The 15,908-nt window shown below is 53.5% G+C and overlaps 1 protein-coding gene and 1 long non-coding RNA gene across 4 annotated transcripts; both read right to left on the bottom strand.

Annotated features, from left to right (window-relative positions):
• Nucleotides 1-508: 508 nt before the first annotated feature.
• On the bottom strand, nucleotides 509-5,235 carry LOC109491194. The gene is made up of 3 exons (XR_002144527.2): nucleotides 4,727-5,235; nucleotides 4,335-4,536; nucleotides 509-700 (listed from the first exon to the last, which is right to left on the bottom strand). It is a non-coding gene; the product is annotated as an uncharacterized LOC109491194 (long non-coding RNA).
• Nucleotides 5,236-8,237: 3,002 nt separating this feature from the next.
• SFXN3 (sideroflexin 3) lies at nucleotides 8,238-15,504 on the bottom strand. Of its 3 annotated transcripts, none has more exons than XM_019809144.2 (11): nucleotides 15,234-15,502; nucleotides 13,864-14,220; nucleotides 13,040-13,210; nucleotides 12,587-12,685; nucleotides 12,162-12,237; nucleotides 11,930-12,015; nucleotides 11,545-11,672; nucleotides 11,337-11,386; nucleotides 10,468-10,517; nucleotides 9,958-10,005; nucleotides 8,238-9,685 (listed from the first exon to the last, which is right to left on the bottom strand). In XM_019809144.2, the coding sequence occupies exons 2-11, from the start codon at nucleotides 14,022-14,024 to the stop codon at nucleotides 9,589-9,591; spliced, it is 966 nt and encodes a 321-aa protein (XP_019664703.1). In that variant the 5' UTR covers nucleotides 14,025-14,220; nucleotides 15,234-15,502; the 3' UTR covers nucleotides 8,238-9,588. The 3 variants fall into 3 exon arrangements, 2 of the variants coding, with proteins under 2 accessions (XP_019664703.1, XP_011234224.1); XM_011235922.3 differs by having other exon boundaries at nucleotides 13,864-14,027; nucleotides 15,234-15,499; XR_004626239.1 differs by lacking the exon at nucleotides 8,238-9,685 and having other exon boundaries at nucleotides 9,957-10,005; nucleotides 11,534-11,672; nucleotides 13,864-14,027; nucleotides 15,234-15,504.
• Between the last annotated feature and the right edge of the window lie 404 nt (nucleotides 15,505-15,908).

The following is a 15,908-nucleotide window of genomic DNA, read 5'->3' as shown; positions in this document are numbered from 1 at the left end:
GCAATGTTGCCGACCCGCAGGGCCTATGTCCGACGTGTGCAGGGCGGAGATGTAGGAGCAAGTGCGCATTCGTGGGCTCCCGGGACCCTAGTGACTCCAGAGTCCCTTGTCTTTCCGTAGCCACGCCCCTGCCCCTCTGCGACTCAGTTTCCCTCCTGGAGGGGGTTTGTGAGCTCCCAGCCCTCACCTCTCATGTCCGTGCCCCCCACCCCACCAGCATATCCCAGCAGGACCTGTAGCCAACCTAGTCCTACCAATACGGTTCCCCTCACCCACCCCCATGTGGCCCAAACGGCCGGGGGCTGGTGGGGGTGGCGCTTGGGCCCACCCAGCCGGGTCGGCGCCGCTCTTCCGCTCCCCTGGGAACCGCTGAGTCCCGCAGCCGCGGCATCTCTGCGGGGTTCGCTGTCGCTCTCAGTCAGCCTCTCCCGCCCCCTTCCCCCTCCAGCCGCCTTAGAAATATATTGTATTCTCACCTAATCCTGTTCAATTACAGCATAATAAAACACATAATAAAAACCTAATTCATTTTTCTCCGGCGCACCCCATCTCCCGGCATCTTCTTGCTCGGGATTAAAAATTTGTCTTCATGCTTGTGGCACCGCAGTCCCGGCGCGTCCGCATCTTTAATGTATGAGCCGGGGAGCTAGGGGCCCGTGGGTTCCGCAGTCTTCGCGCCGGGAAGGCGTTCGCTAGTCACCTGAGGATGCGGGTGGGGAAGGAGGGAGAAGTGCAGACCTGAGTGCGGGCCCCATTGGCAGTCACCCCTCCCTTCCACGGGATGGCCCGGGGCTCAAAGGCCCCCAGATTTCCAGTGGCAGGGCGATAGCCTGTAGGTCCGATCCGTCAGACCCGGTGTGGACTCCAGGGGTCGCAGCGCGGGGCAGGTCTCGGGGTGGAGTTTACTAAGAAGATCTGGCTACCTGATGCCGCCCAGCCCCCTGACACAGCGCAGAGCCAGGCGTGGAGGGCCCCGGTGTCCCCAGCCTCCATTCTCTCCTTTGCTTCTGATCTCAGCTGGCCCGGCCAACACGGCTCTGGCTCATACATTCCTACCACCATCCCCAGTCCCTAGGGACTCTACCACCCTCTGATCACATTGTAAACAACCTGGATCACTGAAACAAGGTTAGAACTTCCCACAAAGAATTATTAAGAATTCAATAAGAGAAAATTTCCTACAAAGACACAGTACCTGGAGTTTACAGGGGGCAGATCTGAGCCCCAATACTATACCCCAGTGATATTTCCTCATGCCTTCATTTCTTCCCTCATGCATTTAGGGCAAGGGTTCCCAACGTTCTAGAATTATAAAACCTTTAGTTTTCTAGTAATTTTTTCACAGTACCCTAGGCCAAAAGAAATATCTAGTAGTTCCCTGTAGGTACTTAGGTCCAAGCAATTTAGTAAATATTTGTGGCCTAACTCCTTTGTACCCGTTTGAAAAACGAATACACATACATTGGGGGGGGGATATATTTCTTAAAGATTTTATTTATTTGAGAGAGAGAGTGAGTGGGAGGGAGAGGGAGAGGGAGAGAGAATCTGAAGCAGACTCTGCCAAGCACAGAGCCCAATGTGGGCTCGATCCCACAAGATCATGACCTGAGCCAGAACCAAGAGTCAGATGCTTAACCGACTGAGCCACCCAGGGGCCCCAAGAATATTTTTATGTTATTTTCTTTATTATTATTGCTTTTAAGTAGGTTCCACACCCAATGTGGGGCTTGAACTCACCACCCCAAGGCGAGAGTTGCATGCTCTACCCACTGAGTCAGCCAGTTGCCCCCCCTTTTTATGTAATTCTTAACCTTTGTTACTTACTAGTGGGATGTTGCGCCTGTTGAGATCTGCGAAACTTCTCAGAACTTAGAATCAGCTTGGCTGCTGCCACCCTCATTGCCTGTGCCACATGGACTTTTTTTAGTCACAGCAGCCATCAAAAATCCAGTTTTGCAAAGACATTGAAAATAATGCAGCACGATCTAATTTTGAAACCGTGAATTTGAGCTAGTAGTTTGTGCAATGTCCAAAAGATGTGGAGTATTGCTGGGTTCCTCTTGAAAACGGAAAATGTCCTGCAGCAGTCCTGCGAATTCATTGTGGCAGTCCGGGATGCCTCGGTACACAGTTTGGAAACCACAGATTTAGGGAGTCTGCCTGTATCCTTTACACAAGTCTCTTTGGTGGTCTTGGAAAGTTTGGGACAATTGAATGGAGGTCATCTGGTTTGGCCAAAGGAAAAGAACTTGAATTTCATCTACAACTCAGGGGTCAGATACAAGCAGGGGAGTCTCACAGCTTGAGGGTTTAGGTGTTGGAAGCCAGCTTGCAGAAATGGGGCCTTGAAAGAAATTCACTGGCAGTGACAAGCAAGTCCAGCCAGGAAGAGCCAGACACAGCAGAAGGACTGAGCATCATAAAAAGGAATTCTTTCAGGTATATCGTAGGATAATGCTTAATCTTACATCACTACTACCCAGCACTTCCCTACCCCATTGTGCCTTGGTGCCCTGGAAAACAGGCCATGAAAATGAAACTGTATGGCCAAAAGCCCAAGCAACTCTGCTGTGGGAACACTCAGTGGGAACCGGACCAGAATAAGGTGAAGGTATCTCTTTTCCAGCATGCCTTAAATGATGACAGCTCAGTGCGAGCCCCAAGAAGCTGCCCCAAGAAAGTCAGCACTACAGGGCGCGAACTGCCACAGGAAGGAGGCATTGCCATGTGCAAAGAAACAGACAACAGAGTTGGACACAGTGGCTCTGACTACATGTGAGACACTCTCTCCCTCACCCCCTTTCATTTGGGACTCCTGGAGAGACAGAGAAGAGGGGAGCTGAGCTCCTCCTTTCACTGGCCATCCTATGTAGGGACATATCTAGGGACAGCTTCACTTTGCCTGAGGGACTTTTCAAGCCCCAAGGTTCTGATAAACCTCACTGAGAGGATATGCTTTCCCATCCTCCAGGCTGAAAGTCACTAAAGACGTGAGCCATTGTTTCCTTTGTGAATATGTGACATATTTTAGGTTTGCTGAGGAGTAAAACAGATTGAAAACTACTTAGTGTTAGTGACCTTACCGAGGACCAACATATGAGTGGGGTTTAGAGCACTTTGCATTCCACATTCATTTATTCAGCAAACATGTATTGAGTACTTACTGTGAGTCGGGCAGTATTATAGGTGTTGGGGGGAAAAAAAGTGAAGATATGGGCCGTTGTTTAATGGGCATAGAGTTTCAGATGTGCCAGATGAAAAAGTTATGAAGATCTGTTTCACAATGTGAATATACTTAACACTATTGAATTACACACTAATAAATGGTTAAGATGGTACACTTTGTGTTATGTTTTTCTTATCATAATTTTTTTTTTTTTTTAAAGGGAAGAGGGGCACCTGGGTGGCTCAGTCAGTTGAGCATCTGCCTTCGGCTCAGGTCATGATCCCAAAGGTCCTGGGGTCAAGCCCCGCATCAGGCTCCCTGCTAAGCCAGGAGTCTGCTTCTCCCTCTCCCTCTGCCACCCTGCCCCATTTGTGTTCTCTCTTTCTCTCTTAAATAAATAAATAAATAAATAAATAAATAAATAAATAAATAAATAAATAAAATAAAATAAAAAGGGAAGAGATGTTGCCTGCCCGCAGGGGAGGTTTGATTTAAACTGGAGAGAACTACAGACGCATGGGACCAATAGTAACACATGTCGTAGTAAATACCAATCATGGTGATTGCCGGCTCACAGTAATTGCCCTACTTTGGGAACAGCCCCAATCATAGAGGTAGACTTGAAGTAATGATGTCCAATGTCCTTGTCACTTGACCCTGACCTCCGGCCACCTCCTAGGAGGAGACAACTGATCTAACCTGTACCAAATTCTGAAACTTGAACGGGCAGCTCAGAAACTGGAGCTGGTTAGAAGCGGCTACCCTAATGGCAGTGTCTATAAACTCCACTTGCTGAGGCCCCCAGAGCTGCCCAGCTTCCTGCTCTTTCCAAAGCCAGGCTGGTTAACCCCATCTCTGGTTCTGAGAGCTACTGCAGAGTCCTTCCAATACATTTCTGTAGACTGAAGCTAGCCACAATCATTCTCTGCTGCTTTCCACAAAATAACTTGAATTAAAACCCAAACCAGAAGTGCTTCTTCTGGGAAGTAAAAGTTGCAATTGATTGAGGACTTGCTGGTGTTAGGAGAAGGGAAGGTCTTCAGTCAGAAAATAATACAGGTGGTTGATTGGTTAGTTGATAGATTTATCCAGCAAATGCTTGTTCCATAAGCAAACACTTCACCTTGAAGGAAATGCTGGTTGCTTTTAACAGGAGCAGATTACTCACCGATTGGATGTATGCGGTGGAGGGAGGAAGAGGTGGTGTGTGCAGCCCAAGCTATGCGGGGTTCCTCCCCTGTTCTCCTGGACGTTATTCAGTTGCAAAACCTTGCTTGTCTAAGACTGGAGGAAGGAAGGAGAAGCTGGAGGAGGCTGGGACGCGAAGCTGGGGCCTGCTGTTGTCTCTCTGGCAGCCTGAGTTGGGACGACTGCCCGTGAGGAAAAAGGTGTGCATATTTACAAGGAGAGGAGGAAAAAACCCAGGAAGCCCCCTTGGAGGGAATGAGGCAACCGGGTCAAGATCCCTCCACAACTCCCAGCAAAGGAATGCATCAGCATCGGGCCCGAGATCGCTGTAACAGGCAGGGAGACTGACGTGGAGGGGATGGAGAGAGGTACCTTAATGACTGCCGGGCACAGGCTGTCCCTGCAGATGGGAAGGGACTCGGTTCACCCAACAGGCCATTTCTACCTAGCGCCGGGCACAGAGCCACTCTCAGTAAGCGTTTCCCGAACTGCCGGATGCAAGTGCAAGAGGCAGAGCCGATAGCCCCGTAGGCCACGGAAAAACCCGGGCTTGGGACCGAAGGGGAGGCCTCGAGCGATTCCTCGAAATCCTCGCGGATTTCCGGGCAGGAAGTCAAAGGGCGGGCGCTCAGGAGACTGGGGGCTTCGAAACTGGAAAGGAGGGAGGCTATTTGGCGGATTTAAGGGTCTGGGACCGAGGTCACCCGGAAAGCGGATCTGAGACTAAGTTCCTAGCTCAGACAGGGAAGATGAATTGCATTCCGGGCCAGCGGCGATTAAAGCCGTTGCCTGGGAAACGGAAGGAGGTGGAGCTGAGCCTGAGTTGACTGACAAGGGCCAGAGCAGGGGCGGGACTCTGCGCCAGACTGGCTTTGTCCCCCCGGGGGGCGTGGTTTACCTGTGACTGACAGATACCCACCCACCCCCAGGACGGGGCTAGCTTCAGACGGACAGCTTGCCGATGGGGCTTGGCTGTGACTTGTAGGGCACCGCAAGGGGACCGGGGACTAGCCTAGTCTGGCTGGCATGCTCCCACAGGGCCGGAGCTGAAACTGGCCCTCAACATGGCCCCTAAGAGGCCGGCCTTCAGTGACCCTAGAAAAGAGCAGGACATACTCGCTTGGCCCCCTCCCTCTGGCCAGGCTAAGCCAGACCGGAGCCCTTTCCCTCCTTAGAACATGGGCTGGGAGAGAGGGAGGGTTGTGGTCTTCATAATGGGCAAGGTGGGAGCTCTGGAGCAGATGAGGCCAGGCCGCAGAAGAAGGCTGGGGAGGAAGACCGAGGGTGCAGATGTCGGCTTCCAAGGAAGATCCGAGAGTCTGAGCAGGAGGAGGAAGAAGGGAGGCCCGCGAATGGGGAAGATTACTGTCCTTTGAGAAAAGTGCTACCTCTGCCCAAATGCTGACTTCTGAGGAAAAAGTTGAAGTACGTGGAAACAGTCTGGAAAAGGTACCTGGCTAGGATTTGCCCCTGGAGAACCTGTGAAGTGAGCCTAAAGCTAACGTTTGCTTTGAGAATCTGGTATGGAATCAGGAAGGAAAGATGGCAGGAAAGCATTCCTACCTAACTGGCCCCACTGATGCCTTGGCCAGTCTTCCTTCTGATATGGTTTGGTGTTATCTGCAGAGCACAAATAAGTGTATTATAAAATGTTCTTAATGATTTTGTTTAACAGAGATTCCTGCACCTCATTCCCCAAGTAGGCTTATTTTTACATGGATTTTCCAGAAAAGCTCAAGGCCCCTTTTCAAGGGGATTACCAAAGGCCAAAGCTGTAACTGCAGAAGGAGGCTTGAAGAGTTGACCCAGGGCCCCATGGGCTTGGTGGGAGGCAGCACTCAAGACTGGCAGTACAGGGGGCGCCTGGGTGGCACAGCGGTTAAGCATCTGCCTTCGGCTCAGGGCGTGATCCCAGCGTTATGGGATCGAGCCCCACATCAGGCTCCTCTGCTATGAGCCTGCTTCTTCCTCTCCCACTCCCCCTGCTTGTGTTCCCTCTCTCGCTGGCTGTCTCTATCTCTGTCGAATAAATAAATAAAATCNTAAAATCTTAAAAAAAAAAAGACTGGCAGTACAGGATGGAATTCAAACTTGTTTTCTAAATGTCACCCCATGTTTAAAAAAAAAATTTAAGTAAGCTCTAGGCCCAACGTGTGGCTTGAATTTATGCCTCCAAGACCAGGAGTCTCATGTTATACTGACTGAGCCAGCTAAGGGCCCCGTCTAAATGTTCTGCTTCTCCTTCTGCCCACCTCCCCCATCACGCTCTCTTCTCTCTCTCTCTCTCCCTCTCAGATAAATAAATAACATCTTAAAATAAAGAATAGGAATCTTTGCCCACGCTCCTTCAGCTGTAAAACCCTCAAGCTTGGAAACTCCTCAGTGGCTTTAGGAACAGATCTGAGTACACTTGTAGGCCTCAGTCTTGCTGGCCTGTAAACAAACTGGGCCCAGGGAAGAGATGCCCTGGAATGTCAAAGGGACCAGGAGAATTATTTCAGGTTTGGCTGGGGGCTGGCAGGTCAGGAAGAAGCTTAGCATCGTGGCTTCAGAGTCACACGGCTCAGCTTGAATCCTGGTTCCACCACTCCCTAGTTGTGTAGCCATGGACAAATTTTTACATGTCTTTAAGCCTGTGTTTTTGCTAAGAATGGACATAACATGTGTGGCCCCACAGTGGGTTGTGAAGATCATGAGATAATGGTCTTAAAGCACTTGGCATTATTAAGCCTGGCGCCACATGTAGGGCTCAATGAGCAGGGGCTGGTGTCACCCCCACCGCCCATACAAGTAAACTCCTACTGCCCAAGAGGCGTGAGCTAACCCAGGCCAAGTACTAGGTTCACTTCAGGTTGTTGGGGGAACTTGCGGCCCTAAAGATTTTCCCCCACCACCTGGTGTGAGACCTTTGAGCTGAAAAAGGGGAGATGAGAGGTATGTCCTGCCGGGAGTAGGCAATGGACTTTATTGTAGGTTCATTCATGTTTATTCTTTTGAATCTTCCAAAGCCAAGAGTTAGGGTGAGAGACTCAGCAATAAACTGTTTAATAGTAGCTCTCATCATCTGTTCATAGATGTGAACTTTTGGCCTCGTTTCCCAAGTAAAAAAGGGGGGGCTTTCCATAAAGAGGGAGTGGAGGGCCCTGGGATGGGAGAAGGGGAGAAGGGGTGTTAACTAGCAAATGGTCTGTGCCAGGCTTGTTCCTGTGTTGTATTGATACGGGTGTGGAGGGGTATGGAGTGTGTGCTGGTGCCCTAAGTTCTCTCTGACGGAGCTGGACAGTCCTTAGCCCTCTAGCCTTCCTTTCTCCAGGGCTGCCCTGGGAACCAGAAGCTACAAACCCATGCCAAATGCCTGAAGGCACCAAGAAGCCCAGAGCCTAGGTTGGCATGTAGGTGTGTGATCAGCCTTCCTAGCAAAGAAGGAAATGCAGCCAGGACTCTCTCTGCAAAGGGAACAGAAGGCATCTACATCCCCTCTAGGTTAGTACGGACTCAGGGTGCTGATGGACTGATTTTCTAATCTCACAGCGCCCTCTGCTGGGAGCTGAAGTTTCCTACAGAAGGGGAGAAGAGAGACTAAGCCCTACATTTTGTGGGGAGGGAAGGCAAAGCTGCAGGCAGGAGTCTGGCTCTTCCTGAACACTCAGGACATGAAATCAAATGAAGATCAAGAAGTAGAAAGGTTTTCAGGGGTGCCTGGGTGGCACAGCGGTTAAGCTTCTGCCTTCGGCTCAGGGCGTGATCCCGGCGTTGTGGGATAGAGCCCCATGTCAGGCTCCTCTGCTATGAGCCTGCTTCTTCCTCTCCCTCTCCCCCTGCTTGTGTTCCCTCTCTCACTGGCTGTCTCTATCTCTGTCGAATAAATAAATAAAATCTTTTAAAAAAAAGTAGACAGGTTTTCAGTTTATTGAGTAACAATGGCTTCATAGTTTTAGTCGCTGGTGGCAGATAGCTGGGGGAGTAGGAAAGTGCTCTTAGAGGATCCCACTGGGGCCTTCATCTGTAACACCCACTGCTTCAGCCGGAGCTCATGGGGGTTGGAATCGAGGTCCAGCCCTGTATCCGATGAGTGCACCACCATATATTCCATTCCCAAGCCCACCTCCCCTTTGGTCCACCTATGGATGCCCAGGCCCTTCTTTCTCTTGGGAAGTGGGGGTAGGAGTAGCGGTAGGAGCAGGGCTAAGCCTCAAAAAAGAGAAGCTAAGGTTGGGGTTCTGCTGAGTGTCTAACAAGAGCCAACAGAACACAAAATGTCCTAAGATTGTACACTCAGGGCCTAGCTGCCCTTGAGGGTGTCCTAGTTCCATCTACTCGGATACCTGTGGAGGTTAAGCACCATTCCCACAGCTGTGTCCCTCGGTAAGAGGGTGCAGGGGGAGCTCTGAAAAGGGAATGCTTGCTCTGCCTTCATGGCTTTCAGGTTTGGGGAGGGAGTTGGGACTCTAGGTGTAGATTTGAGGTTATGATGTCAGAGCAGACCAAGAACTCCTAAGATTGTAGCTAAGGACCCTCACCCTGCAGTGTGGGGGAGATAGGAGGGTGGCGGGAGTGCTCCGGGGTACCGACACTCCTTTGTTCTCATAGAGGACAGAAGACGAAATCATGTTTCATGATGCGAGGGATGCTTAAGTCCCCTGTCTCCCTTATCCTGATATGTCTTCCTCTGCCAGCCCAGTTCCTGGGTCAGCTTTGGGAGCTAGGAACCAGAAATCTGAAGGAGTCAGCCCAGTTTGGCCTGCTAGTGTCCCTCAGTCTCTGTGCTGAGATCCTGGGGCTCCTCCCATGTCCAGAAGGGGTGAGGTGCCGCTGGAAATGACTTGGCCGGTGGAACTGTTGAGGCAGAGAAGTCCTGTAGCCTGGCTGGCTAACAGGTGGCAAGGTGCCGAGAGAAGCCAGATATCAGGACACCCTAGGACAGCATGTCTGTTCCTAGCTTCCAGGACAGCACGTACACACACACATGCGCACATGTATCGTGTATGGATACACATGGACACAGAAGCCCAGCAGAAAGGGGTTATGTGACCCTGCTCTTTGAAACCAGAAAGGAGAGAAAAAAGCTTAATGGGGGCACCTCTCTCAGCCTAATGGATTGCTGGCCTCACTGGCTGCTCCCCCACTCAGCCCCCACCCAGTACCAGGCAGATGGGCGAGGTAAGGGGACGGTAAGGCTCCATAAGAACCGCAGCCCAAGCAGGGGAGGGAGGGGGCCAGGGGCTGACCCTCCCTCAGAGCCCCTTGTTGTAGTAAACCACTTCGATGTCAGGGTTTTGCTCACGGATCCGAGCTCTCAGCTCCGGCTCCAGCCTGCTCACGTGTAAGGAGCTGTAACAGAACCGCACAAGCAGGCTGAGTATCCCCCAGACCCAACATGCATCAGGCTAAGGGATCCCCGCCCTTCCTCCTCCCAGAGGGAACCATCTCCTTCGGCTGCCAGAAGGCCTAGCTCACGATCACTTCCCTGCCCCAGAATAAGTTTAGTGCCTGGCATGCCAGGCCTCCTCCTGGAACACACTGAAGGACCCTAAGGTCAGCTGGTTCCAGAGAATGTGGAGACCCATCCAGAGCCCCCAGCCACGCCCGGGGGCAGCACTTACCTTCTCTGGGGGAACAGGGCACAGCACAAGGGGGTGGCAAATACCAGGCTGGGGAGAAGAGCGTGGGAAAGGTTTGTGAGGTTTTGACCAAAGGTTGTTCCCTCCCTGCACCCCACCTCATCTCTGGAGACAGCCCCTAGGGATAGAGGTTGATTAAAGCCAACGCTGACAGTAGGTTCTGGCTGAGGAAAGAGCCTCCAGAGCACGACAGTGAGTGTCAGCAGCAGCAGTTAAATGTGCTTGAAACTCCTGGATGTCACTGGTACCAAAAGGTATATTTCCATGCTTTCCTCTCAGACGAAGACTAGAATCTCTTCGACTATGACCTCGACCTTCAAGGGTGGAGATCACCCCCTAACACACAGCATGCCCTACAAGTGTCCAAGACCCCTCCCAGCCAAATGTGTGAATGAATGATGTACATAAACATCTTAAAATCAATAAATACCCACCACACCCACCATGGAAAGGACAGTCTCACCCCCCCTAGCTGAGTCTCCGCACACTTACCAGAAGCCCACCAGTCCCACCTGCAGGGGCGCCCCCAGCCAGGGGCGACGCTGTGGGGAGACAGAGACAATGGAATGGCTTGTGTCCCCTCCTCCCCTCCCTCCCCCCTACCACAGCTCTCTCCCACCAACCCTGCCTCTGAGCCTCTGGTATGTGGCCCTTTTCTTTCTCCCAAGCCCATAACAGGGATGGAATTTCCAGATCACCACCCTCCACTCAGCCAGGCCTGCTTGCTGACATCCTCCCTAGCGTCCCATCGCCCATTCTCCCCTCTCAGAATTGGCTCCCCACTTCCTCTAGGAGCTGCTTTCTTCCGGAAGCCACCTCTAACCCTCCACTCACTTCCTCCCAGCTCAGTGGCATGCATGAACCTGTCCCTTCTCAATTCACTCCCGCCACAGGGACCATCATTCTGTTCCTCCAAAGGGCACAGTTGATGCTCCATAAATACTTGTGAATAAATGATTCAGTGAATGAGCTTGGATTCCCATGCCTTGCTTCTCTCTTCTGTTCGTGCATGTGTGAGCCTGCGTGTCTCACTGTTGTCAGTAGGCGACGGCATGAGTGAGATGTCAGGTGTGACTGTGGTAGTCTATCCCTGTGTGTCAGAGGCCTCTGGAGGGACACCGATTCTCTTCAGGGCAGAAACCATTTCCTTCCCTTATCCTCTCCTCCTGCTCCCTTAGGGCTCTTTCACCCCAGCCCAATTCCTTCTTGCTGAATGAATGAAGGGGGAGGGGGCAGCACAGGGTGGGGCAAACAGGGGGCTCTTCTCAGACTCAGGCCAAGCTGGAAACAAGCTCAGAGGCTGATCACTTCTGCTTCCAGCCACCACCACTTCCAGGATGGGAAAGGTAACAGTGACCTACCTTTAGGAAGTCTTTCTTCTCCAGAGTGTCCATGATCACGGGGGGAATGGCTGCGGAGAGAGCAGGGTGAAAAAGGAGTGAGTTAGCAAAGTGAAAGCTCCTCCCCCTCCCCCCAGAGTCACAGCCCCCAGAGTGCTCAAAACTCCTGGAGAATGGCCCCCCATTCTCTTAGAGCCTCCTGAGCCCCGCCCAGGCACCTGTGCCTCACCCATGGCAGGAATGGCCATGCAGATTCTCGATACCACCACCTGGAAGATTCCCTGTTTGGCCGCAGCCACCGAGTGGCCGAGTCTCTGACTTGCCTCATCAGTCACTGGGATGCCCACCTGCAGTTCCCTGGAAAGGAAAGGGGGTGAGGGTCAGACCACAGGCCCTAAATCCTAGCTGCAATGCCCTCTCGGGCAGCTATTCCCTGGGGTTCCCTCAGATGTCATGGATTCAAAGGCTATTTCTCCCAGCCCAGGATCCCAGAGTCAGACTGAGACTGCTCCCAGAAACTTCTGTCTGGGGAGGGAGAGGACTGGGCTAGTCTGCGTGGCAGGATGGTGTGCCCACATGCATTGGGGGGGGTGCCAGGAGCTGGAGCCACTCACCTCTGCCTCATCAGGGGGATGTTGATGCAGTTGGCGGCTGCCACAGCTGCAAAGGGCACAAACCTGCCGACCAGAGGGGGCAGGTGCTGGGGGAGGGAAGATGGCACTTAGTGGCCCTAAGGGCTGTGGAGCGGTGAGGAACTCTGGGGAGAGATGTGGGGAGCCTGTAGGTTGGTTTAGATGAGTGATGGAGAAAAGGGAGAAGAATATAGGGTAAATGGGGGGCGTTTACCTTGGTGAGGGATTTGAGCCCCAGGGCTGTGGCCACAGCGCCGGTGGTGGCACTCACATAAGCTGTCCCCAGCTGCCTGTGGGTGGAAGCGTCAGGACACAATGTGGGAGGTGAAGAGTCCAGCATGTGGTTCTTTCTTTCAGGGACATCCCAAATCCTCAATATATGAGGCGTGGAAGGCAGAGAAATTCCTTCCCTGCTACAGTGTAGACTTGTCTGGAAGCTCCGAGCCCTCCCTTTCTGGAGGAGAGGGGTCCCCATAGCATACACAAGAGGATGCCATGCCCTCAGGCCAGGAGAGTGGGGAGAGGGGCAGGCTGGGAGGAGGGCTTTGAGTCACCGGCGGAACAAGCACTCTGGGAACAGGAGCAAACAAGAGGGAGCAACGGTAGGCCCGGGAGGAGTCCCTGGGGACAAGCTCTCACCCCACAGTGATGGGAGCATCGCCGCTGCGGTTGGAGTAGTTCACAACAGCATTGAAGGACTGATTCACCCACTGCCAGAACACCACCGTCGGGGTCTTCCTGAGGGAACAAAGACGCTTACTTCTGCCCCCTCTACGGTGTCCCTCATCCTCAGACCCTGATAGTGAGACCCCAGAGGTTATTCCCTTACCCTCAGGAAGGACCCAGCTGATGACCCTAGAACTTGGCTCTGGTGACCCCCGCATGACCCTCCCCACTTACCCCACTTGCCAAACCACACACACTGTCTCTGGGCTGGGAGGAACCTCAGGGCGGAGTTCCGAGGGGTGCAGGGGATTCTAGCACAAGCTCTCACCTGCCCACTATTTTCTGCCCGGTTGGCCTTGCCTAGTCATCCGGCTACACCCTAGCTTGGCGAGTGCTCAGGGAGGGGACACATGGGGCAGGACCTGCCTGTAGAAGGTGAGCATGCAGCCAGTGATGGTCATGTTCATGGGCACCTGCGCTGACATCCGGCCAATCAGCACCACCTTCTCGCCGGTGTCCGGATGGAAGGCAGAGTCGTACACATACTTGGCCCTCCACAGCTGGTCCTCGGTGAGGCCAGGTGTCAGCACGCCAGCCCTGCGGAGAATGGTGGGGAAGAGACAGTAGTTCTAGGTGGCAGGTCTGCCCCTGAAGCCCTGACCACTCAGCTCAGGGGAAGTGCAGGCAGAGGACCAGGAACTTTGGCCCTGAATCTCAGAATAAAGGAGCTCCTTGTCTCTGGGGGAGAGCCACATCTTTCCAGAAGAGTATGTGGGCCCCCGTTTCTATTTTCCTTGTAGCCACACAAAGAGGGGTACCTTTCTGTTTCTGCCTCAATGCTTGGTCATGGGTTATGGTGGTTCCCAATGGGTTGAAATGGCGAGGGGCATCACAAGGGCTTTTCCTCCTGGAGAGAAGGGGGATGCTCTCCTTCTCCTTGGGCTCAACTTTGAGACCCTCCATTCTTGCAGAGGGTGGCCTAGCAGTGCCCCTTCAGAGGGTCTGTGAAGTAGACAGCAGCCCCCTGCCCACAAATATCAATGCCACCTCCTCAACCCAAACACCCTAAAATTCTCTGGATTAAAGCTCTGTGCCACAGCTGTCTGTGATTCCAACACATAAGGCCAGGGAATAAGAGACTTGAGAAGTGGGACAGTCACTCTCAAGCTTGGGGAGACAGAGGCAAAAGGTACTGTATTCAAGTACCTGGAATGAGGCCCTGGGTACAGGGTCAGGGGGCAGCGGTCTACCTGTAGTTCTGCACGATGTTCCGGGAAGCTTCCAGCTGTGCTCCAGACAGCAGCAGATTCCGAGGGTCAGTCACAGTGAAGAAGTGCCGGGCTCTGCCCAGGAAAGTGCTTTGGTCCCAACGAGGTTCCTGGATATTGATATCCAAGGGCAACTCACCCATTTTCTGCAGGGCAAAGACCGGAGTCGGAGGACTTCAAGGAGGGGGTCCAAGAGCTCTGTCTGTGGGAACCTCTGGTGGCCCTGCCCTGGTCCCTGGGCCTATCACCAATCTCTTCGAGAAGTCAAGGTGACTCCAGGTAGGTAAGCAAGGGTTGGGGGGAGGAGCTGTTTCCTAGGCAAGGTTCCGGCTCAGAGACCTAGAGCCACAGGAGGACGGGCAGGGGACAGAACCAGAAAAACAGATCTCCTTTGCACTCTGGCCTGGTGCAGATTTTCATCAGTGAGGATTTACGTGTGCGTGGTTGATGCAAGAGCAGCAACTAATCCCGTGCAGCCACTCTTGTGCTCTGTATGCACAGAAATGCATATTCTCTGCATTACATATCCACGTTCATGTCAACTTTAGGCCCCAGCTGCCTTGAGACCTAGATGGAAACCCCCAATGCTGTTTGGGAAGATGGCATAAGTCATCCCACGCCCCAGCCCCTGATTGGAGGAGAGCAAGGGCTCATTGGCAGCCCCAGGGATATCTACTCCAGATCTCAAACTAGGGACTCTGATGCCTGTCAGGCATGCGTGCTCGTAGGCATGCACATCTCCTCTCCAGGGGCATTTTCCTCAACCCACACTGAATGGCAAGGCCCTCCTTGTTCCCCCGCTGGGCAGGGCTGCACAGACACCCATGCACCTCTCCCCAAGCCACCTATGGCCAGAAAGAAGGATTCTCCCTCCCAGTACAGAGAGGAAAGCCTGAAGCAGCCATCTGGCTGTGTTAGGCAAAATCCTACAATATGACTAATCCTCTCCAACCACACTTCCTCCCTCACTGGAAGACACACCCTCCCCTCTCTCACACGCTCGCACTAACATACCCACACACAAAGATATATACATGCCCTACACAGACATACAAACAGTGGACACGCCCTGCAGACACCGGTCCACAAAGACCGTTACTTGCACAATCACGCAAACACGCACAACGCACGTCCATCAATGCAGACACCTGAATGTGTCACCACGCAAGGCCCCACCCTGACATTCCTCCTCACAACCAACCTCCTCTCGCGCCCCAAGCACCTCCCTAGAACCGAAGATACTGAATCCGGAGAGGACAGAGAGCACACTTCAAGGCAGGCTTCCCCCCGCTTAGCCCTCAATCCCCTACGCCCCCAACAGCGGAACCCCGCCCTGGACAGCCAGCACTCACGCTTTCCTGAGCTCCGGGGCTTCTGGCCTCTGCAGCTCCCAGACGCGCCTTCCTCTCGGCGCGGCGCCCCCGCTCCTGCCCTCCCACCCATCACGCGTAACGTCACGCGTGACGCTGACCGGCAGGAGGGGCGGGGGCTCCCCGCCTCCGCGCGTTCTCCTCGGCGTGCCCAGGGATTGGCAGAGCCTGGGGGCGGTGGGTGCCCCTTGGGGCGACGCCCCCAGCCCAGTCTACAGGGACCTGGCCCCACACCGCCTCCCAGAGCCAATCGGGGCTCGGGCAATCAGTTCTGGCCAGTCCCCAGCCAGAGAGAGGAGGGGAGGAACCGCGGGTGCTGCCCCCTTTGCTTGCAGTCCCCCAGCTGGCCTCGGGGGGGCACCCGGCTTCGGCAGCAACGGGTCTAGGTGCCCAGGGCGAAGGCTCGCAGCGCGCAGGACGAAGGCTGGCTGCGTGGAGGGGCCATCCTCTGATGGTACTCCTGTAGGGTCTCGGATTACCTCCTGGCTTGTTTACTAGATGGCCGCCTTGGCAGTGGCCCCTACCTCCTTGGCCCCCTGGGCTCCTACCCCAGCTCCCACAAGCTCTTGTTGCAGCACTTCGGCATTTGCAGCCCTTTACAGTCTCCCTCCTGCCTGTGCCCCCTCTATGTCCCCACACTTTTCCTCCCGCAGCCCC

This window comes from Ailuropoda melanoleuca, chromosome 6 (genome assembly GCF_002007445.2).
Source record: "Ailuropoda melanoleuca isolate Jingjing chromosome 6, ASM200744v2, whole genome shotgun sequence".
Classification (NCBI taxonomy): domain Eukaryota; kingdom Metazoa; phylum Chordata; class Mammalia; order Carnivora; family Ursidae; genus Ailuropoda; species Ailuropoda melanoleuca.
Note: the sequence above shows the minus strand (reverse complement) of the source record. Positions and strands in the feature narration are given on the sequence as shown.